At 35.8% G+C, this 24,996-nt stretch overlaps 1 protein-coding gene across 1 annotated transcript in view; it reads right to left on the bottom strand.

Annotated features, from left to right (window-relative positions):
* ADGB (androglobin) overlaps window positions 1-24,996 on the bottom strand; it is a 168,853-nt gene that overhangs the window by 95,403 nt on the left and 48,454 nt on the right. Inside the window, exons 6-11 of the mRNA XM_059399200.1 lie at window positions 23,409-23,548; window positions 20,817-20,903; window positions 15,126-15,328; window positions 13,302-13,442; window positions 11,704-11,798; window positions 3,268-3,442 (exon numbers count right to left, since the gene is read on the bottom strand). Coding sequence (XP_059255183.1) covers window positions 3,268-3,442; window positions 11,704-11,798; window positions 13,302-13,442; window positions 15,126-15,328; window positions 20,817-20,903; window positions 23,409-23,548 — 841 coding nt within the window. The remainder of the gene's footprint in view (window positions 1-3,267; window positions 3,443-11,703; window positions 11,799-13,301; window positions 13,443-15,125; window positions 15,329-20,816; window positions 20,904-23,408; window positions 23,549-24,996) is intronic.

Raw genomic sequence — 24,996 nt, 5'->3', positions numbered from 1 at the left:
TAACAACATCTCCTTGTTATTACTGGACATTCATTCCTACTTTTTTTTTTTTAATTTTTATTTATTTATTTGACACAGAGAGAAAGCATAAGCAGGGGGAGCAGCAGGCAAAGGGAGAAACAGACTCCTCACTGATTGAGGAGCCCAGTGTGGGCCTTGATCCCAGGACCCGGGGATCATGACCTGAGCCAAAGTTAAACGCTTAACTTATTGAGCTACCCAAGCATCCCTCACTGTTACTTCTTTAAATGTTTTTCACTTAAAATTGTGTTCTTTTAGTTGACCTCTGCAATACAATTTCTGAAACATGAAGAGAAAATGCAGACTAACACCTGGAGATGGTAGTAGAAGCACAGAAAATGTAACAAAGTGAAGGTCATGGGTAGAAGAGAAAGCAGTGGATCAAGAAAGGCCTTGTGGAGTCTCCTAAGGAGTCTGAAATTGATCTATAAGGAAGAAACTCTCAATGCATATGGCACAGAGCCCAAGCATCCCATTAAACATTAGAGATGATTGTTTTAACAAAAGCTTCTCCAGCAATGGAAAGGGTAACTATTGGGGGAAAAAAAAAGTAAAGCTTTGAAACAAGTACATAATTTTTTCTCCTTGTTCCATGGTCACCACTAAAATGATCTCTCTTTCTCTCTCTTTCTCTCCCTGTTAATTTTCCCCTTAAATATTAAACTGAATACATAGAAGAAAGAAAGTTACAGGGCGCCTGGTTGGCTCAGTTTGTTGGGCGACTGCCTTTGGCTCAGGTCGTGATCCCAGAGTCCTGGGATTGAGTCCTGCATCGGACTCCCAGCTCCATGGGGAGCTTGCTTCTCCCTCTGACCTTCTCCCCTCTCATGCTCTTTCTCTCAAATAAATAAATAAAATTAAAAAAAAAAAAAAAGATGAGGTTACAGGGTGAGACTCGAGGTGGCATACCAGTTATGGATTTCCACCGATTTTAGATTTTTCTTCCCCAGCTTGCATCAGAGCCATCACTTACCTAGAACAACATTACAATCAGTTCTGAAATCAAAAAAGGTCTGTGGGGTCAATATTTTTCGCTTCATCCAACTATTCCTCAAAGCTCTGAATGAACAACTGTTTTCAGTGTGGCTCTACACACTGAACTAAAATATAGCATTTAAAAGCAAAAGACTTTCTTTCAAGTATCATGTGAAAGCTGATCTCTGATTCAGAAAGACAGAGAACAGGAAAGAGGAGGTCAGGGAAGGAGGAGGGGGTGTGGGAGGGAGGAATAAAAATTGGAAAGTTCTGTATCCCAAGCAGGCATCAACAGCTCACTGCACAAGCTCAAAGGATGTAAAGAAATGGAATAATCAAGCAGGAAAGAGAGAGGCAGATAGGCCTAGTTAAAAAAAAAAAAAAAAAAAAGAAGAAGAAGAAGAAAGAAAGAAAGAAAAGAAAAGATAAAAAAAGAATTGACCATTTCATCTTCCCTTTAAACCAGATTATTTCTTTAGTCTCTATTCTTTTCTGGAAAAGATAAAATACCTTGTGCTAGAAAATCTTTGCTACCTGATGCACTATTTGTATCATGTAGGGCAAAAAGCAAATGTGAGGAAAATTACATGGTTAACAGTTATAATTTGTATTTTTAAAACATGTAAATTATGGTTGGAAGTAGAATGCTGGGAACAGGTCAATATTCCAATCTCTGTGGCCATGGAAGATTTAGGGTTCTGAGTACCACCCAGACTTCGGGATTACATCATGAACCCAGGGGTGGCCCTCTGGTCACCAGCAATGGGGAATCAACTAGTCTTGAACTGGTAGCTGGAGCCACAGGAAACAATACCAAGAGAAGGTACAAGCCTGACTGCAGGGCACGAAAGGCTTAAAGCCTACTTCTGAGCTTCCCAGTGATGCCATTAGTAAGCAGGCAAGAGCTTTGCTTTCATTGTTCCTTAGGGTCTAACAGACCTGTTAACAGGACCCCTAATGTGAAAACCTCTAGAATGTGATATCCTCAGTGCTGGAGGAATGCAATTAGAAAACAATGAGCAATTAGCAAAGACAAAGGGAGAAAAAGCAAAAGCAAGGAGACAAACACAAAAGACATTAAAAAAAAAAAAAAAAGCTTTTTTGAACAAAGACAATTAAAGCAACTGAAGTGTTTTGGAATAAGAAAGATATATATATCCACAGGCACAGAGGCCTATATATAGATAAATTATCCATGACAGGTCAATTCTTTATCATCCTTTATGAGAAACTGCAAGTTCTAAATTAGGCACAGAAATGCAGTAGATGTAGCCTAAAGAAAAATTGTGAGCTATTCTGCCAAGCCATAATTTTTAAATTATTATTTTTTCCCTTTTTTTAATCACATCTGCTCAGATTCATGCTTCCATGTTAAAATTGATTTTTTTTTTAATTAATGCCCTTGCTCACATCTTTTGCCATTCAAACTTGGTGCTCATGAAAAATAATAGAGTAAGAATGAAGACTTGGAGGGAAGAAACATTGAAGGATTTGGGATTGTGAAGAATTTAGATTGTGAAGAAGTTAGAAGTGAACTGAGAATAAGAGCCAGGTGGGCACCATCCCCTGCCCCTCTTACTCCCCACAGCCACAGGAACCTCTTTATTTCTAGCCCAACAGCCATTCAGGGTGGCTTAGAACAACATTCCCATAGAAGCCAGTCCAGGGCAGAAGTTCCGTTCCTATATTCTAAACAGAAATCAGTTAATTCAAAAGTTATGTTCTACAGGGTACACTAGAGTGATTTCACACCAGTGGCTTAAATATGCTCTTTACATTTTTTTCTATTATTTGTTACAAATCATTTTCTGTCACAATAATGACAATACCCTCACCCAAAGAACGGCCTGGATATAGCTGGTCAATTTGTTTATTTATTTTAAGGAAACCATTAAAGCTGGGGGAGCGGGGAGCAGCAGCAGAGGGAGAGGGAGAAACAGACTCCCCCAAGGAGGGACTCCCAACACAGGGCTCGATCCCAGGGCTCCGAGACCATGCGTGACCTGAGCCGAAAGCAGATGCCCAACCAACTGAACCACCCAGGCACCACGGCTGGTCAGTTTAGATGCAAACCAAACTACTCAGCTTCTGACATGTAGAGAGAATTGATCCTTTAAAGACATAAAATTTAGATATAAAATTGAATGTAGGCTTCAGGTATGATGTTAGGTGGTTTGCCTTGATCTACATCTTTCATTACAAATGAAACTATTAAGACCTTCATGCAGAGAAAGGCTTGTTAGAAAGATCTGCAGACAACAGGAACAATACCTTGAGCTTCATCTGTGATAACAGTTTCCTTTTTTTGACGAAAGAGTTTCCAGGCAGGTACAGGAGGGGATTTCGGAGGTGCTATGAGGGGGCAAGACCTAGTCCTGGTTACCAGCACGGGGTGGCTACAGATGTGGGAGAGGCCGTATTCTCTCAGCTTCTCCGCAGAACCAGCCTAAAGGGCAGAAGGCACATGTAAAGGGATACGTGAAATTGCCTTGTGCATTTAAATAAACCACTTTTTTGTCGTTACAAGAATACTGATACCACAATAAAGTGTTAATAAAGGAAAAATAACCTATATTTCCACCTCCTAATATAAGCACTATTATCATTTGTATTTCTCTTCATGTTTTTATTTTTCTGAGGCCCCCATTTACTCATATACAAAATGAGAGGCTAGAGCTAGAAGCCACTTTTCAGTTCTAAAAACTTAAGACCTTCTGAGATTGGGAAAAAAAAAAAAAATCTTAGTACATCAGTTTTGGTCCAAAATAAATCAACCATTATTATTACGATCAGTTAAAGATTTGATAAAAGTGCTTAATATGTGAAGTTTTTGTTTGTTTGTTTGTTTAGTCACCAGCAACCGCTACATAGTATTAAAGAAAAAAAACCCACTGCACTTAGTAGGTCAGGTCAATGTGGTGATAACTAGTTCCTTGTCTGTAGTTTACACCTCACCCTCAAAAAGAGGCTCTCCCACAGGAAATCTCCACAATCTCTCCCGACAATGGAGCCACTCATAGAAAGCCAGAGGAGAAAGGCTGTCCCAAATCCTGCCAAATCAAGTAATTCCCCAAGATGCTTCCCCCATGCAAACATTCAGATCTCCTAAAGCTGCTGTGTTGCTTTGGAACAATTCAGAATCATGTTTAAGGAGAACTTCAGTAACTCACTGATGGTTGAAATATGCCATAAGAAATCAAAAAGTCTGTGAGAGTTAAAGTAATATATTCTGTAGCAAATTCTGGCATTCAGAATCTAAATGTTGAAACATTTCAAGTAAAATAAAATAAGTACATTTAAGTCAGTTTTGCCAATAACTATTTTTCTTCCTAGTGATTTTGCATTATTGATTTCTCTGCGAATAGCAATGCTTGAAAATGTAAATTTATAAAACAGTCATTTAAATGAGGACCAGAAACCCATCAATTAGCCTGTTCCAAACTATTGCCTCAGCCAGAACATGCCTTGCCCTGATGCTTTGTTTCTCTATAGCTCAATCTATATTTCCGGGAGAAGCAAAATAGGTGGGGTGTCTGTGAAATAAAACAGTTCTTTCTGAATCCAGGGATTAACTAATGATTGTAACAATTAATTAATAATTGGAAAGAGCTTATCAGTGCACTGTTGAGTCCAGAAAAGCCACTTAAAAGTGCTAAAAATGTGCCAAATAAAGAAGAAACTGATTCAATGTTTAAAGGGGGAAAAGGCCTAATTAAAAAGCAGAGGAGTGGCTCCTGGGTGGCTCAATCGGTTAAGCATCCCACTCTTAATCTCAGCTCAGGTCTTGATTTCAGGGTTGTGAATTCATATCCCATGTTGGGCTCCATATTGGGTGTGGAACCCACTTCAGGGGAAAAAAAAAAAAAAAGCAAAGGAAATAGTTACATCTCTTTTATCCTTTTGGTGAATGTTAGCAATTTCTTGAGAAAAAAGTGGAAACCTCTGGTATTATAATGGCTTAAAAATGTTTTCTCATAGATATTCTAAAGTCTAAACCTTTTTCTACAACTTTTACCCCGACAAATTTAAAAGTTTCCCGTCACTCAAAATGGGAATTTATGGGAGAATTTATTTGTTATTCAATAAGCAATGCCTCGGGATAGTAACCAAAAAAAGAACACTATAAAATTTATACCTGAAGGGTACCTGGGTGGCTCAGGTATTAAGCATCTGCCTTCAGCTCAGATCATACCTTCAGCCCCATGTAGGCCTTCCTGCTCTGTGAGAAGCCTACTTCCTTCCCCACTCCACCTGCTTGTGTTCCTTCTCTGGCTGTCTCTTAGTCAAATAAAATCTTTAAAAAAAAATTTATACTTCATCTCCAAAATAGAAGCCCTGCTCAAAGTAGTATTTATAAACAGAATCATTTCCAGATACTTTATTATTCATTAAATTTGGCCTATACATCTCAAATCCTTCTTTTAACTGCAACCAAATATATAGATTCTTTACTCTTTTTGGAGCCATAAAGCATCAGGAAATAAAGTTATTTAAAGCATTTGAAAATGTAAGGTCTCGTGTCAAATAATTAAGTATAGCATTAACATCTATGGTATTGTTTGAATAATCCACAAAAATACTAGCTGGATTTAAGGAAAGTAAGCTGATTCCTCATACTTCATTTTATTTCTAACATATTTTAAGATACTTCTGAATGATGTAATAATTTATAATAATTTGGATAATAGTTATATTTTGATATCGAGAGACTTTGTTAAAGGACCTCATATTTTCTTAGATTAGAGTTAGGGGCAGAGAGAGATTTAGAATGGTAAAGTTTCACTCGGATGAAACCCTGAGTAGGCACTTGAGAAATATTTTTGAATATTTCATCTATAGACTTATATTAGAATTTTCCTTGCCCACAAGCCCCTTTCACCCCTCTGGCCATCCCACCTCAAACATTCTTTTTTTTTCTTTCTAGCCCCAAGGTGGGACTAGAACTCACAACCCTGAGATCAAGAGTCACATGCTCTACCAACTGAGCCAGCCAGATACCTGAAATCGTCTAAAAGTAGGAGTTTGAGCAAGTGGGAGGTTTTCTTAGAAATTGCAGATTACTTATTTAAATAAAACCAAAACTATTTCAAATATCCAAAAGCAAGAAAATGGGGTAATTCATGCCATCTTGTTCCTTTCCAAGTGTTCTTTCTCTTGTATTCTGGACCAATTCTTTCAAGAAATGGAAAGTGTTGCCTTTATTTTACTTATTGGTCTCATTGTCTTTGGGCTAAAATTTTTAACGACGTACTGCATTTAACAAAACTCTATTAGGGGGCGCCTGGGTGGCTCAGTGGGTTAAAGCCTCTGCCTTTGGCTCAGGTCATGATCCCAGGGTCCTGGGATCGAGCCCCATGTCAGGCTCTCTGCTCAGCAAGGAGCCTGCTTCCTCCTCTCTCTCTCTGCCTGCCTCTCTGCCTACTTGTGATCTCTGTCTGTCAAATAAATAAATAAAATCCTTAAAAAAAAAAAAACAACTCTATTAGAATTCTTTTTGTGTTGATTTTTCTTTAAAACATTGTATCTCATTCTGATTGGCCAGGAGAACTAGATTAGCCTAATAGCTAATGGAAAAGAATCAGCAGGTAAGTTAGGGAGACCGTGAGGCTATAGCCGGTTTATTACAGCCTTGAAGTTGATTTATCAATATATCAGTTTCAGGTATACAATACAGTGATTCAATAATTCACCCAGTTCTTATCACAAGCGTGCTCCTTAATTCCTGTAATCTACTTCACCCAAGAAATAGACTCTTAACTATAGAGAACAAGCTGATGGTTATCAGATGGGAGGTGGGTGGGGAGATGTGTGAAATAGTTCATTTGATATTATTACAGACATTGGGCTAACTCCTGAACCTCTGGGTCCTTTAAGCCATTTTCAACCCCCAGAGGAAGGATTTATAACACTTTGTAGGTCCTGACTCCCTCCCACATCTCGAGCTGCCTCTAGTCTTTACCCCTTGCCATTTGCTCAATTTCTAGTACTTCTCTGAACCCAGTGAGCTCTCCTGTACCTCCAGATTTTCCAAAAGAGACATCTGCTTTGAGCACACTTTTCCCCATTTATTACGCTAACTTCTTAAGGCCATCACTTAAACCCTTCTTTCTTTGGGAAGACTTCCTTAGTCAACCATTAGAAAGATGTATAGCTGCTGTGTGCACCATATTCATTTTTCTGCTCACTGACTCATTCAGTTGGTCACTCATCCAACACACAATATTTGAACACTCTTTCTATTATATGCCAGATACTTTGTATGATCTCTGTTGTACCAGTTTTCTAACTTTATTACTCTTGTTGGCTTGTCTGTCTTCTTCATTAGACTCTGGGTTTTATAAGGAGGGAATTCTCTTAGACTTGCTTGTTACCAGGTCCTCAAAGACTAAATCATTGTTTAGCACATAACAGTTAATCAATAGATGCGTGATGAATTAACAACAAACATGGGTGATCTTTTTTGTCCTTTAAATTCAAAACTAACTTTGTGTTTAAATACTAATTTCTCAGTAGGACAACCAAGTACTTTTATATTTTGTAGTTTTAAGAAGTGTTGGAGTACTTCCCATTAAGAGACCATGACACTCCCCAAAGCATGGCTCTGGTCATTTTGCAGTCCATGGTCTTAAAACTTTGGAATACGTAAGACAACAGCTGAGCCAGTGCCACATGAACTTTTACTTTAAAACTGAGGCCTGAGATAGATGGCCAGCTCAATGCTGAATCAGAGACTTAATTTGGTGGGAGGTCAAGGAAGCGTACTTGGATTTAGCCAATGACTAAAGTTAATTAACTTTGAATTAAAATCAGAGAAACTGCCCCTGTTTCTACATTCATAAAGGCACATTGTGCCCTGTCATCTTGACAGTATTACCCCTGTTAAGTGGCAGATTTTCTCATGAAGAAATGGTTTCAATTCAAAAAGGACAAAGGAGCAGGAAAAGGAAGAGAAGGCAGGAGAGGAGAAGCTGGAGGAAGGAGGAGGGAGAGAGAAGGAGTGATATTATGCCACCTGGGCAAATGATCTAGAAGATAAATATACTGTATAGTAAAGTGCAATGAGCAGTCACCTGGATGGTTTACACTTCAACCAAACTGTCATTGAATTTTTACTATCTAGCTCTTTCTAACTAGCCCACTGAACATTTATGTTTATATCACTATACCAGCTAGTCTACTCATGCTTTAAGTGAAATGATTTCAGAGCACGCGGAAATCTTTGACCAAAGTGCTCCGTGTCTGGGAGTCCCCCAAGGAGTTAGGATTCGGTAAGCTCCAAATCCAATATTGTGTTTGTCTAAGCAGAGTGAAGAGCAAGTAATCTGGTGGACTTCACCCTTTCCAAAGAGAAGGAGAAAAGTTGTTTTTATATCCAATCCAAGTCTGGTCGATTGCACCCAAAGTGAAAGAGGCTCACCTGCTCATATTAGAGTCTCCTCCTGAGGGACCAGCATCTTATTTCATACACACACGTAGGTGCCTGCTGGAACATTCTCCAGGAACCCGGGTGTGTGTGTGGGGGGGGGGGGGCAGTGAGCCAGCTTCGTACTCTCCCTTTGCCAGCTCCAGAATGCCAGTATCTCCTGGAAGATGCTTTCCATAAGCCTCTGATGCCCGATCTTTGTAGCTGCCACCCAGGGAATGCCTCTTGACCACCTGGCTCTGGAGGCCAGGGAACTTGCATTCCTGGTCCTATGGGATTATAAGAACTAGTGACACCCAGAAAGGAGCTCATATTCCCATCTGGTGCCCTGATTTTGTGACTGCTGCCAGGGGACACCTCTCCAACCAATGAAGCTTCTGCTTGTGGCCCCCACCAGACTATAACCTATCGAGAAAGAGTTGTTAACCAGCTGCCACACCTGGGGCACAACAAGAGGCAACAGATCAGGAGGTCAGTCTTTCCATGGAGGAGGCCTATTAAGTAATCCTCCTGGCTGCTGCCTGAGGGGCAGATTTCTAATTCAACACACACCATGGGACTGACAGTGATCCTTCCCAGAGACCTCAGAGGGCAACCACTATCTTTGTTCTTTCCTCCACCACACTCCAGAGTCCCCGTGTCTCCTGTAGGGGGGATTTACATGTGGCTGGTGCTCTGCTTTTTATGGGTGGCATCCCGATTTTTGCAGCTACCACTTTAAGGAAGCCTCTTGATTGTCTGGCTCTGATAGCAAGTGGTGGTTTGCATTCCTGGGTGCCACAGGACTGTGGCAAGTGGAGAGACAGTCTTTTGCAGGCTGTCACCCATGGGCACTGTGCAGGGGCAAATTGAGCCTATAAAGCAGGACTCTTGGCTTGCCCTGGAGCCTACCTGATGCAGGCTTCAGGGACATCAAATTTGGCCACACGTAGTGAACTATGGAGTTGCCTGCTCTCAAGGAGTACAGGCTGTGGACACCGTCTTGGATGCTCCCTCTGCCTTGTTGCCACTCACTGGGATCTCAGAAAAGGGCTTTTTAATCATTTGGAGCCCTACCTTTCTGTGGCTGCCAACCAGGGGACACCACCAGAGAGCCTGGCCACTTGCAAGCCCTAGGACTATGTATATTTACATACTTTTAAAAGCTGCGGCTTACAGGTCTGACTTCCTAATTGCCTGAATCTAAGTGCTAAGATCCTCCCCTTAGGGATGTTGACAGGTCTTAGCACATCCTCACTGATGGGAGGCTATTAAAAATATGATAGCTTCTGCCCAGACAAGCACAAAGGTTTAAGTGACAACCAGAACTGAGGCAACGTTGAATGATAAGCTTCATCTACTGCATGGAGCCACTCCTTCAAGACTGGGAGAGATGGTTGTTCATCACCTGTATAGAAGCTAATAGAATTAAGCAAGATAAAGAACAGAGGAATATGTTCCAAAAGGAGAGAGAGGAAGAACAAGATAAAAACTCAGAGAAAAACTTTAATAAAAGGGAGATAAGTAATTTGTCTGATAATAAAGTTTAGCATAGTTGTCATAAAAATGCTCATTAAATTGGGGAGAAAAATGGATGAACACAGTGGGAACTTCAACAAAAAGATGGAAATACAAGAAAGTACCAAAGAGTAGTCAAAGGGCTGAAGAATACAGTAACTAAACTGAAAAATGCACTAGAAAAGTTCAGCAACAGACTAGAAGAAGCGGGAGAAAGGATAAGTCAGCTCAGAGACAAGACAGTGGAACTCAAACTATTAGAGCAGCAAAATGAAAATGGAATGATGGAATATTAATCAGCCATAAAAAGAATGAAATCTTTCCATTCATGACAACATAGATGGACCTCAAGGTCATTATGCTGAGTTAAATAAGTCAGAGAAGGACAAATACCACATGATCTCTCATATGTGGAATCTGAAACAAAACAAAACAAAACAAGCTCACAGAAATAGAGAGCAGATTGGTAGAGTTGTCAGAGGCAGAAGGTGGGGAGAAATGGGTAAATATATATTTACTTAAATATATATATATATTTAAATATATACACATGCTTACTTAATTTACTTAAATATATATACATGTTTATAAACCTAAATACACCATACCACTACTAAATATTATGTGGTCAAATATTTAACATCATGGAAAAAAATTAATGATAGAGTGTAAAGTGAAAAACTGGCTTCCAAAATGTAATAAATTCATAAAATTTAATTCCACTCTGTAAAACAGTATATACACATATTTATACAGAATATATGCACAGAAGAAAAAATCAAAGGGTATATCCCAGAATGTTAACATTGCATATGTCTAGGTATTTATACTATGAATATTTTAATTCCAATGCCTTTATGTACATTTTCTAAATTTCTTCCAAATTGTTAGACTTATAAGAAAAATCAATTAACATTTTTTGTGTATATTATCTAAAGATTGCAAGGAGGTTATAATAGTAGTTTGCCAGCTGTGGTTGTGAGTTCATTTAAATCATCTTATGTTAAGAAAATAATAATGATCTGTTATGGAAAGTTAATTTATTATTATTTAGATATGTTTACATGATTCATACTGAAATATATAACTCATATGCCTTTTCTTTTGCTTAGAATGGAAAAATGATACTTTTTTTGACAATAAACTTGCAATCATCTAAGATAATTTTTTTCATTTTTTTATTCATTTATTTATTTTCATCATAACAGTATTCATTATTTTTTCACCACACCCAGTGCTCCATGCAATTCGTGCCCTCTATAATACCCACCACCTGGTACCCCAACCTTCCACCTCCCCGCCACTTCAAACCCCTCAGATTGTTTTTCACAGTCCATAGTCTCTCATGATTCACCTCCCCTTCCAATTTACCCCAACTCCCCTCTCCTCTCTAACACCCCTTGTCCTCCATGCTATTTGTTATGCTCCACAAATAAGTGAAACCATAGATAACTGACTCTCTCTGCTTGACTTATTTCACTCAGCATAATCTCTTCCAGTCCCGTCCATGTTGCTATTTTGAATGTTCCAGGCCCCTGTGTTTAAGTGTTTAATATTTTAAACATAAGTAGACTGAAATCCAGGTATAGAATTTAATTAAATTCTGATATACCTTCTATGACAACAAATAACCTCTCTCTTTATTCCTCTCTCCCTCCCCACTGCCCTCTCTCTCTCATCCACCTACTCATACACACACACACACACTCTATCATATACTCATACACACACACACCCACACACATCCACACACACACACCCTGTGCTTCCTGGCCTTGAGTGCTTACCATTTTTTCTAATGAAAAGATCTTTTTTTCGAACAAATATAGGGGTGTAAACGTAGCATATACAACCATGTGTGGAGATTGTATTGCTGAAGAACCTGTAGAAAAAACATATACCATGTCATGGAAATTCTAGCCAAATGGGTCTGTCAGTAGATCATTCCAGATTGTTCAAATTCCTTAATGAGCACATCTTTGCATGGTGAAAAATAGGTAAATGACTGTAAACTCATTTAATAAATGTTAAATGTCACATATGCATCTATTTTATAGAACATCTCATTAGTTTTGCCTTCATCATAATACCATTTAATTGCTTAAGAAATCATTTAATGTCACTATAAAAAAGTTATCAAAAAACTCTATTAGTCAATGTCACTTATAATAGTCTACAAATGATTATATTCAAAAGGAATGATTTTAAAATTGAAACTTTTTAGCTTTCATAAATAAAATCTTATTTTGAATTTAAAGCAGGCTAGAACTTTCTATGTCATTTCAAGAAGAAAGAAAACATAGATACATTTGGCCAGGAAGTTCCTATCTATCTCTCTATCTATCTATCTATCATCTATTTCCAGGATAGTTAGCATACAGTGTTGTATTAGTTTCAGGTATACAATATGAGCTACTTAATATTTAATGTTTCTGAGCATCACTTATTTTTTCACGTATTTCTTAACAGGCCTGAAATTACTATATTTGATTCAGTATGCGTTTGTTCTTTAAAGAGTCTGGCTAAAATGGTATAATTTATTTTTCTCTATTATCTTTATTTTTAATTAAAAAGTTTGTTTTATCCCTTTACAAATTCAAGTACTAATATTGAACTGTATTGGATTTTTATTAAAGAGAAATATTTTTAGAGCCATAAAATACAAGTTAAATATGAACCAGGATCAATCTAGAAAAGATTAAAAGGTAAAATATATGAAACTTATGCAAACATATTTTTTACATTTAAATTAAACTTTGTATATTTTTCATGGAGCAGAGACCTGAATCTAGGAATACACACACATATATATATATATGGATGTAGATATATAGATATAGTTTATTTATACAGAGGAAGCATATACCAACATATATTTATACTAATATGTGTATATACTAATATGTATATATACTAATATGTAATTATATTTTATATTTATATAGTTTATATAACTATATATCAATATTTATGGATATTTTACAATGTGTCATATAATATAGATTGTATTTTATGTAGTATGTTTTATATATTATAATATGCTATATATAACAATATGTAACAGATTGTTATATGTTAATACATAACATATACATTTATTAGTATATGTCCTCCTCCATGCAAACACTTCTGTGACTGTTGTACCATAAGAACTGGGATAACCTTGGCTTCTGTCACACATGCAAGCTTTGCCCCCACATGCATGCATGTTGATTTGAGAGTTCAACAATTATGGGCAAACTCGAGCAAACTTATTTAGATATGCCTAAACAGGCAATACACTTTTATGTTCCAAAGTTGTATTCCAACTTTGGAAACTCCAAATTTTCCCAACATTTTAGGATACAACTAAAATAGCTATTATTCTAGAATACTGAAATCTTACAATCTGACAGAGACTGCAGTGAGTACTGTACATCTGATGAGGGTCTTGAAGCATGAAGTGACCATTTGAATTTTTCTTTTTCCTTTTCTTTTTCTCCATTTTTACTCTTTTTCTTCCCAACATCTTTTGCATCTGCTTTTTCTAACATATTAAAAATATATATGATAAATCTTTTAACTACAAAATCTCAAATTATATTACTTATTCAGTTATTATGTTGAAAAGGTGGCCAAAACAATAATGTTATTTAAATGTAAAACCATAGCCACATATTTCCCAAAGCACTATCCACCTCTAATTAGAAACATCAAAATAAAGCAATAGAAAACTTTGAAAATTGGTGATGTACTGCCAAAGACGTGAAGAATTATTGGTTATTGATTATACATTTATTTTGCTAAATTGAGATGATCATTTGAATATAATATATATCTAACAATATATAATTTTGTATACTATATATAATTTTAAGTTAGTTTTCTCATTTTGGAATGAGGCTAGTTTTCTCATTCTTCCTCCAGCATCATAAGATGTATATCTACTATTTTCTCACAGAAAATGCTCTTTCCACATTCCCTCATCTTCCTCAAGAAATCCCTCTCATCTTTGTAAACATAGCTCAAAATTCCTTAGGGAATTCTTCCCTGATGCCCTAGACTAAGTATGCACTCCCATACTTTTCTGTATTTTCCTTCAAGGCTCATGTCTTAGTATATAGTAATGGTTTTTAGAATTAAAATTAATGTTAGTCTCTCTCACTAGTCATAAGCACTAGGAGATAAGTTCCACATCTGATTTTGTTCACCAGATTATTATTAGTTCCTGGAACATTTATTGGAATTCTACTCAGAAAATAATATATCTGAATGGATGGATATACATATGTTAATTTGTGATACATGAAAAAAGGCTTCTAAGTTCAAACTAATTTGAGATATGCTAGGTAAAACAAATTTAATCAGCCTTCTTTTCCTGTTTCCCTTCATAAACTAATGCACATTAGGTCATTTAAAGAAGGGCTTATGATAGGCAGATATCACTCATACACTTGATCTTGGTAAACTCTTGAGGAATATTTATAGCAATAACTTCTGCATGGTAAAAGTTGGTAGATAAGATCTTGCTAAGGAAAAATTTGGGCAAAATATAAGATTTCATAAATATTTTAAAGATCATTATAGATGCTTTTAAGGTATACAAAAATCTGAATACATCATAGTATATTTAATTCTACTTTACTATAAAAGCATTATTATTCATATGTATAGCTATATGAAATATTTTAGAAAATATAAAATAATTATTCAATATGTTTCTCACTTTAAGATCTTAGACTTTGAAAATAACTTGACATTATTTTATTTTCAAATTTGAACTTAAACCTTACAACAAATGGTCAGCAAAACAAAATCCATACTGTGTCTATTTTGAATTTCCTTGGTAGAAGAAAAAAAAAAAACAAAATAGGACAACTTTCCCCTTTGCAGTTTTGCTCCATTCCACTCTACATATAACATATAAGGAAGTGTGTCTGATGAAAATTGATGCTTAATGTGTCTTCCTATGTTAATACTACATTACTTTAGTATCATCAAAACATATAGTTGCCCTTGATTTTTAAAGAGAGCAAAATGTGGAATAATAACTAACATCTAGTAAATAACATTACTAGTTCTAAAATCCTAGAAAGATTAGATCCTGATTATTTTCACAACACAGTAAATGATAATGACAACAAATAATCATTAAATTAAGCAATGAATGTAAATCACTTATACACAATATCCATACATATGAATGACATTGTAATATGAAATGTCTTACCCTTTGGAGTTTTGTCACTTTTCTCAGGTACCTTTAGAGCTGTCATTGAACCTTCAGGTTTGAATTCTTTGCTGTCCTTCACTGGTTCCTTTAACTTGGCATCTAACATAGCTATTTTGCTTTCAGAGCTGGACTCATCTGACAGCTTAAATTCAGGCAATATTTCTTTCAAGAGCTCCCATACTTTGTCCATATATCCTGGGCTTAGATAAAACACATCAACATTAATTTCCAAGTCAAAAAGAAATAAAAAATCTTAACAGACCAATTACTAGCAAAGGTATTGAATCAGCAATCAAAATAATCCACAAAAACAAAACTCCAGGCTTCACTAGTGAATTCCACCAAACATTTAAAGAGTAATTAATACCAATTCTTCTCAAACTCTGTGGAAAAATATAGAAGGAACACCTTCTAACTTGTTTTATAAAGCCATCATTACTTTGATACCAAAACCAGATAAAGATACCACAAGTAAAGGAAATTACTAACCAAAATCTCTGATGAGCATAGATGCAAAAATCCTCAACAAAATATTAGCAAATAGAATTCAATAACACATTAAATAAGTGAGATTAATTCCAGGGATGTAAGTAACTAAGATTCAACATTTGCAAATCTATGTGATACACCACATTAAAAATGAATGATAAAAATCATAAGGTCATCTCAATAGATGGAAAAAAAAAACCCTGACAAAATTTAATATCCATTTATGATAAAAACTTTCAGCAAAGTGGGTATAGAGAGAACATACTGCAACATAATTATGACCATATATGACTAGCCCACAGCTAATATCATACTCAGTCAACTGTGAAAATCTAAAATCTTTTCCTCAAGATTAGGAACAATACAAGGATGCCAACTCTCACCATTTTTATTCAATAGTATTGCAGTTCTTAACCAAAGCAAGTAGGCAAGAAAGAGAAATAAAAGGCATCCAAATTAGCTAGGAAGAAGTAAAATGGTCGCTATTTGCAAATGATATAAAAAAGAGAGAAAACTCAAAAGACGCCGCCAGAAACTATGAAGCCAATAAATGACTTCAGTCAGGTTGCAGGATACAAAATCAATATACAAAAATCTGTTGCATTCTATACACTAGATGAATCATCAGAAACACAAATAAAGAAAACAATCCCATTTACAATCTCATCGAAAGGAGTAAATTTAACCAAGGAGGTGAAAGACTTGTATACTTAAAACTATAGGACATTAATAAAAGAAATTGAAGATGACACAAATAAATGGAAAGACATTCTGTGCTCATTGACTGGAAGAATTAATATTGTAAAAATGTCCAGACTACCCAAAGTCATCGACAGATTCAAAGCAATCCCTATCAAAATTCTAATGACATTTTTCAGAGAAATAGGAAAAACAATCATAAAATTTGTATTGAACCACAAAAAAACTCTTAATAGCCAAAGCTAGTGTGAGAAAGAACAAAGCTGGAGGACTCACACTTCTTGATTTCAAACTATGTCACCAATCTATAATGATCAAACAATATACTATTGACATACAGACACTTAGATCAATGGATCACAATAGAGAACTAAGAAATTTAAAAAAAAACCATATGGATAATCGAAGATACATGAAAAGATATTCAGCATCACTAATCATCAAGGAAATACAAATCAAAACCACAATGAGATTTTACTTCATAACTTTTAGCATGGCTGTTATCAAAAAACAAGAAATAACAAGTATGGCAAAGATGTGGAAAAAGAAACTTTATGCATTGTTGTAAATTGCTGCACCCACTATGAAAAACAGCATGGAGTATCTTCAAAAAAATTGAAAAAGAACTACCATATGATCCAATTCCAATTCTGGAATTATTTGAATAAAAGGAAAACACCAGTATGAAGAGATATGTGCACACTGTGTTTACTGCAGCATTATTTACAAGAGCTAAGATATGGATAAGGAAGGTGTGGCATATTATATATATGTATGAATAACACTTTCATTATATATATGTATATATATATTATATTTATATATATATAATGGAATATTATCAGCCATAAAAAAAGATTGAAATCTTTCCATTTGTAACAACATGGATGGATCTAGAGGGTATAATGCTAGATGTAAAAAGTCAAAGACAAATACCATATGATTTCATTTATATGTAGAATGTAAAAGACAAAACAAACAAAAGTATTTTCCCCAAATATCTGTACTCCAATGTTCACAGCAGCAATGGCCACAGTTGCCAAACTGTGGAAAGAGCCAAGATGCCCTTCAACAGACAAATGGATAAAGAGGATATGGTCCATATATACTATGGAGTATTATGCCTCCATCAGAAAGGATGAATACCCAACTTCTGTATCAACATGGACAGGCCTGGAGGAAATTATGCTGAGTGAAATAAGTCAAGCACAGAGAGTCAATTATCGTATGGTTTTACTTACTTGTGGAGGAATAACATGGAGGACACTGGGAGATGGAGAGAAGTGAGTTGGGAGAAATTGGAGGGGGAGACAAACCATGAGATACTGTGGACTCTGAGAAACAAACTGAGGGTTTTGGAGGGGAGGGGGTTGGGGGAGTGGGTGATCCTGTTAGTGGGTATTAAGGAGGGCATATATTGCATGAAGCACTGAATGTGGTGCATAAACAATGAACCTTGGGACACTGAAAAAATTAAATTTTAAGAAAAAATTCCTGAGCCAGAAACCTGAAAACAAACAAACAAACCAAAGAAAACAAAAACAGACACACAGATACAGGAAATAAACCATTGGCTGTTTGAGGGGGAGGCATTGGGGTGGAGTGAAATAGGCGAAGGGATTAAGAGGTCCAAATTTCCAGTTATAAAATAGTCACGGTGATGCAACATAGAACATAGAGAATATAGTCAATAATATTGTCATAACTATATTGTAACAGATGGTGATTAGACATCACGGAGATTATATATATATAAAAATATTGAATCACCATGATCAATACCTAAAACTAACAGGATATTGTATGCCAATTATATTTCAGTTTTAAAAAGGAAGGTGACCAGTTGCTCTATTACGGATGAACCATGCAAACATCAGAGAAGTGTGCCTAGGAACTAATCATCTCTTAATTTGAAATAATCTTCTTATATCCATAGAGACATATCATTGATTGTTTCTATTATTATACGGAGGGTCAAAAGGTTTCTTTCTTTCTTTTCAGATGGTAAAACTGCACTAATTGAAGGAAAATATAAGAGGCAAGGCCAATAAATGTATGTAGACCAGTGCTCCCCTCTGGTACACCCACCGGAGAGTGGAAGGGAATGTGTCTGTTGGAAATGCCACAGAACACTTTCATCCTAACTGATCTTCACATGGGAAAAAGTTCTAATAGTCAACACGAGCTTGGAACTTCAGCATTTTAATTCTCCTTGACCCCTGTAAAACCATGAACACTCCTGCAGGTCCCTCAAAGGCCTTCTCTTCACATTCTAATACTTCCTGGTAACACAAACATCCCACTCCTGAATACATCATGTGACACTGAGAATATTGTTCTCCTGCCCTTACTGGGCCTCTCCATCCCCTCCTTCAGACAAACCCAGTAAAGACTCAGACCAAGTGAGAACACTCTCCATGAAACCCTACCTGACCCGCACTTGCATCCTTGGCTGATGGCAATTGCTTCCATATTTCAACCTAAACATTTCATGACAATCATCTATATAGTATTTCATGACATCCTTTTCATTTAATAGTACATAGGTATGCATAAATAAATTTTGCAATTTTATAGTATATTATAATTTTAAACTATATGAATAATGTGACAGAATACCCATGGGAAAAAGTATAAATCATACATAGATCAAAGTATGTTTTTTTTTAAAGATTTTATTTATTTATTTGAGAGAGAGAGAGTGAGAGACAGCAGTGAGCGAGGAGAAGGTCAGAGGGAGAAGCAGACTCCCCATGGAGCTGGGAGCCCGATGCGGGACTTGATCCCGGGACTCCAGGATTATGACCTGAGCTGAAGGCAGTCGTCCAATCAACTGAGCCATCCAGGCTCCCCCAAAGTATGTATTTTTTTACTTTTTAGTTGTATTTAGGAGAAAATTGATAAATTTGAATGCTTGGATCAGTCTCATGTATTCTTGAGAATTTTCCCTGTTTTCAAAGTTTAACTACTAATTATTATACATATATCTAGATAATGCTAAATAATCTAGTGATAGCTACTAGAGAGGAAAAGAAACTTACAGTAATTATGTGTCTACCATACAGTAGCTACTTTTTCTATCACCTACTCACTTATCTTTGGAACAACCATATAGAATAGGTCATTTTATCCCCACTTTACATATGAAGAAACTGGGACCCAGAGAAATTACGTTACTTGCAAAATTCACACAGCTTGAAACTGAATTGTCAGAACAAAAATCTAGCTATATAGTTCTGACTCCAAAGCTCAAGATTTCCCCCTTTATATCATTTTCATAGAAATTGCATAGCAACCAGAAATTCATGCAAAGAGTATGCCTAAAACTTCTTAAAATTTTTAACATTAATTTTAAGGTAGTGTATGAAACACTTTTCAGTTTTCATGTATGACTCTGGCAAGAGATAATTCACAATTTCTAATGGACTAATTTTCTAGTTATAAATTATTTTGATTTCCTATTTCTTCACCATCTTTCAATGGACTTCTGAGGATTTCATGTCTTGGCTGTATTTATTCACTATCGCACAGGAAAAATTAAGGCACAATTATAAGCATTCCATCAATGCTGAAGATAAAAATTTAGAAAAGTCCAGTTTTAAACCTCATCTTAAACCTCCCTCCACCAATATTACTCATAGTATTTCAAGAAATATTCTCTTTGCTTAGATATCCAAAAAGGATTTTCCGTGAGAAGACCTATCTAGATCATCCCCTAAAAAACATGATCAGCTCTCCCTTCAGGAAGCAGTCCCTTGAGGAAGGGGTCTACTTTTCTTCTTCTTTTTTCACCCTATAGATATGTTTATTTGAACCAAGCAACAGCTAGTTTATCCTGCTAAAAAGATGTTTCAGATGGTAGAATCCAAGTTACTGGGGACTGAATTCAATCTCCTCTAACCTGGATCCTTTGAGAATGGCACATTTCCAGTAAAAATCAAAGATCAGAGATGATCTAATAACTATGCTATGGATTTGATTTTATAAAAACTAAACCACTCTGGGCTTCAGTTTCCTTGTTTGTAATGACACATACCCAGCTGATGAGGCCATATGAATGATTAAATATTTTCAAGACTGTGGTTTCTGATTAGAGATATTATATTAAAGTACCTAATACCTAGTAGGTATTTCATTATTATTATTTCCTATACGTGTGGCTAATTAAAAGTTGCCCTTATGTTTCTGTATTGAATAAGTTTAGTAACTGTATAATATAAAGGAATGCATGTAAATAGTTTACTACAATAAAGAATTAATATTGTTTTCATATTTGTCATCCAGATATTTAAAGATTAAATTCACAGTCTTTTTAAGGAAACAGAAGTTATCCTGAAATTCTCAAGGAATTTTATAGAATACTATAGAATAGTGTTTTCACAAACATTTTGTAAAATATGTCATTTCTTGATGTTTTCTTAAAGATTAAAAATGTTTAATTCAAGAAACATTACATGGGAAGAAAAAAAAATATATGAAGAAGTTAATGGTAAAACCTACTGGAGAGAGATCACTTCTGGTAACCATCCTGTGAGTGCGTGGATAACAGTGAACTCCCCTAGTTCTCTCCTCTCTGCTATATGGATGCTAAAGAGGCAAATGCACAATAGCATAGTTAGTAGCAATGATAATAAAAATAATAATAAACAATGATATAGCCATAAAAAATGTAGGGGTCATAGTGGTTACCTATTAAATACAAGAAAATACTATTGTAAAAGCCAGATGATTTGTTTTGTTAAAGTGTTTAAAGAGATCCAAAGATAAAATTTTATGTTTATTTTAGAAACATGCTATAAGCCTTATTTTAAAAATATATGGTAATATTCATGTCATATACATAAAACATATTCACATATATTATAAAATATGTAAATTTAGATTATATATATTTTATATATTCAGTATACTAACATGTTCTTTAAAAAAGAGAACAGTGTCTTTTATCCTTGTGATTTCAGTTCCTTTTTTTTTTTAAGATTTTATTTATTTATTTGACTGAGAAATCACAAGCAGGCAGAGAGGCAGGCAGAAAGAGAGGGGAAAGAAGGCTCCCCGCTGAGCAGAGAGCCCAATGAGGGGCTCGATCCCAGGACCCCAGGATCATGACCTGAGCCGAAGGCAGAGTCCTAACCCATTGAGCCACCCAGGCGCCCCATAGATTATGAATTTTGATGTGTCTACATATGTCACAGATAACAAAAATCACTTGGGGTAGTTCACAGTCTAGTCTAAACTCCTCTGTGGATAATCCTACTTAGGTAACAACTGGCAAACCTCATAAAAATAATGTTCTGGAGGCGCCTGGGTGGCTCAGTGGGTTAAAGCCTCTGCCTTCGGCTCGGGTAATGATCCCAGGGTCCTAGGATCAAGCCCCGCATCGGGCTCTCTGCTCAGCGGGGAGCCTGCTTCCTCCTCTCTCTCTGCCTGCCTCTCTGCCTACTTGTGATCACTGTCTGTCAAATAAATAAATAAATAATCTAAAAAAAAAAATGTTCTGTCCTTTGCATAGCTCACAATGGTATTGACATAATTACTGCACATTAATTTTTAATGTAGAAAGATAAAACTCATATGAAAATAATTGCTATATACTATTAAATCTGAGGGAAAAATGTATAGACAAATATAAATTGTACCACACAGTTCAGGTATCCACTAGAAAGCCTCAGAAATGTCTTAAATCTAGTCTGGTCCTTTATTTTCATGCTGGATTTATCTATTTTTTAAAATAAAAATAATCTTATTTCTTAGGTTGCTATAAAATTCTATGGAACTGTAGCTTTAAGAAAGACAAATTGCCACTCCAATTTTCCAGGTCACAGGTTTAACACTTCACTGATATTAATTCAGCTCTAATTCTCAGAAATTCAAGTTAGGTCTGAGAATTAGGAATGTGAGGAACATTATTTTCTTTCAAAACAAACAAACATAGCTGTCACCAGTATGAATACTTAGTACTATTTAGCTACCTAAAAAGATCTGGGCTGAGTTTAAAAAAAAAAAAAAAAAAAAAAATCATTGAAATTAAGAGTTGTGAGCTGGGTAAAACAAATTCCAAACAGAAAATCAAGGGTTGGTGAGAGAAAAAAGAGATGACAAGGATTGCAGTAGGAGTGGCTGGTTTTGTTGTGTATCCATGGGAAAGAGAGAGAAAGGGGAGCCAAAACAAAATCCACAAAAAGCAGAGCAGAGGTCTGATGACAGACAAGGTTATATTTCCTGAAGGGGAGGAGGCTGAGATTTGAGCAAAGGGCTCAAGTGGTCTCTGTTTGAGCCTGTGGGTGTTCCATTGAGAATGAGATGCTCTCACACACTGTAGGAGGGTGAAGGGTATCAAATTCAAGCCAGTGCCATGTATGTGAGAATTCTCCCACTGAGCAATGATACAAAGTTGCCATGCCTTTGCAACACAAGCATCTAAACTGTTTTTGCATGGCTGGGTGGGGGATGGATTGGCCTAGGGTGTCTGTTGGTGGAAGCCAAGAGAATGAACACAGCAGACATGTCTCATATACGTTGATGCACAAGACATTCAGGAATGGAAGGTGGCAAGCAGATTTCACAAGTACTGAAGCAAATATGAGTAGTTTTTATTACGAATGTATTAAAAGGGACCAATGTTACCAAAAACATGAGGAACATACTGACATCCCTCAGAAGAGTTTAGGTTTTCAAGATTAGTAAATTATTGCTGCACACACACAGAACCTAACATTTGAACTGGATCCAGGATATATTATTTTGTATTTAGATGAACCAATATTTCCCCCTACAAACCAACTTTTTTCTCACACTAAGCCAAAATATTATTTCTCATGATCACTAGCCATTTGCAAGAAAGCACTGAATATAGAATAATTTTTGAATATTTTTTCTTGGGAGAATGCCATCTTATTGCTGACTAACCCAGTATTTCCAATTAGTGATTTTGGCATATTCATTTTTATATTAGAACATTTACATTGTCTGCAAAGAAAACTCCTTTACATTGATTTAAAAAAAAAAAGAAAGCTATATGATATAGATGTATAGTTGTCTGTTGTCTTTTTGTTTTTATATAACTGAATGATCATTCTTCTTTCCACGTACTCAACATTTGCCAGCTTAATGATAGCTTTACACAGAAGCATTGGCCAGAGTTCAAATTCACAGGTTGTGGCTGGAAGCAATAGATTGTTGTCTTCATCAAAAGGCAGAAAGTCATCAATAGTTATCTTTCTCCAGCAACCCTAAACAAGAGAAAAAAAGGAATGCATCAGTGACTAACATTATTTTCTCTCATCCATTATTGTACAGCACTGATGTGACTTTCCAGTGTTTTTTTATTTTACCTTAGCTTCTTACATCTAAAGCCTAGCATACTGGTTTTCAATACTACCATGGCCGGGAATTTGAGTGGATTATTTTATGTAAAGTCAGCACATCCCTATCTATATCAACAGATATGTTGATATATCATCATGTCAAATATGTCACTATTTCTGAGGTCTTTTTTTTTTTTCATTTTATTTATTTGACAGAAAGAGAGAGAGAGGAAGAGAGGGAACATAAGCAGTAGGGGATTGGGACAGGGAGAAGCACGCTTCCCGAGAAGGAAGCCCAAAGTGGGGCTCGATCCTAGACCCTGGGATCATGACCTGAGCCAAAGAAAGAAAGATGCTTAGGAATCTCTTTCTGAAGTCTTGTAAACATATTCTTGGGTATCCCATCCTGCATAACACAGGAAATTAAAGAGTTTCCAATAGCAGAACCAAAACATTATACAGCCATAGATAAGTTTGGCCATAATTAAATAACTCAATATAGTCATAACACAAATTCCCCAAATGTAAGTAATTATTGTTTATCCTGCTGGAGTCAGTGATATTAAACTTCTAATTATCAGATTGCTTCTGCTCCTAATTAAAGATCTCATTCTTAATATGAAGTTGATTGATACTTTATTTAATAAAATCATGATATATTTTCCTGTATACATATGACTTCATAATTAAAAGTTTAAGACAAATGATAACATTAATGATTATGAAGTCAAAAAACTATGTATTTTTTTAGATTTTGGTTTTACATGTAAAATTTTATCATGGATTTATTCCTTTGCCCAAGAAATATTTTCAGTAGTAGTGTGACCACTGTGAACATAAAAATCTGGAAAACACCTGGCCTAAACCATTGCATTGTTTCAAGTCTAGTGAGGGAAGACATATATGCAAACAGTATCATACATAATAGTTCAAAATGTTCTAGGACCAGAAAAGAACGCGTGACAAATATAGCTTGTGGAAGTCTTCACAAGAAGTTAACATCTCAATTGAAGATTCAAAGAACGGTCCACTTTTCACAAGTAGATAGGAGCAATAGGGTGAAACCTGGTCTCTTTGCATGGCACATGTAAGTCTGAACTCAGATCGCCTGCCCTAGTGGTTATATATCTTTCTTTCTTCCCTAAGAGTTGAGATAGGACAAGACAGGATTAAACACTGGAGTTTAGCCACTCTCTCTTCTAATTTCAAATGATATAACCCAAAAGAATACCTAGTGAGATAAGTCAGACACAAAGGACAAATATTGTATACTTCTACTTAGATGATGTATCTGGAAAAAAGCAAATTTGCAGGCAAGAGACATGATAGAGGTTACCAGGGACTGGGTGAAGAGGAGGATGAAAAATTACTGT

Source organism: Mustela nigripes, chromosome 5 (genome assembly GCF_022355385.1).
Source record: "Mustela nigripes isolate SB6536 chromosome 5, MUSNIG.SB6536, whole genome shotgun sequence".
Lineage (NCBI taxonomy): Eukaryota > Metazoa > Chordata > Mammalia > Carnivora > Mustelidae > Mustela > Mustela nigripes.
This window is presented reverse-complemented; position numbering and strand designations above follow the sequence as displayed.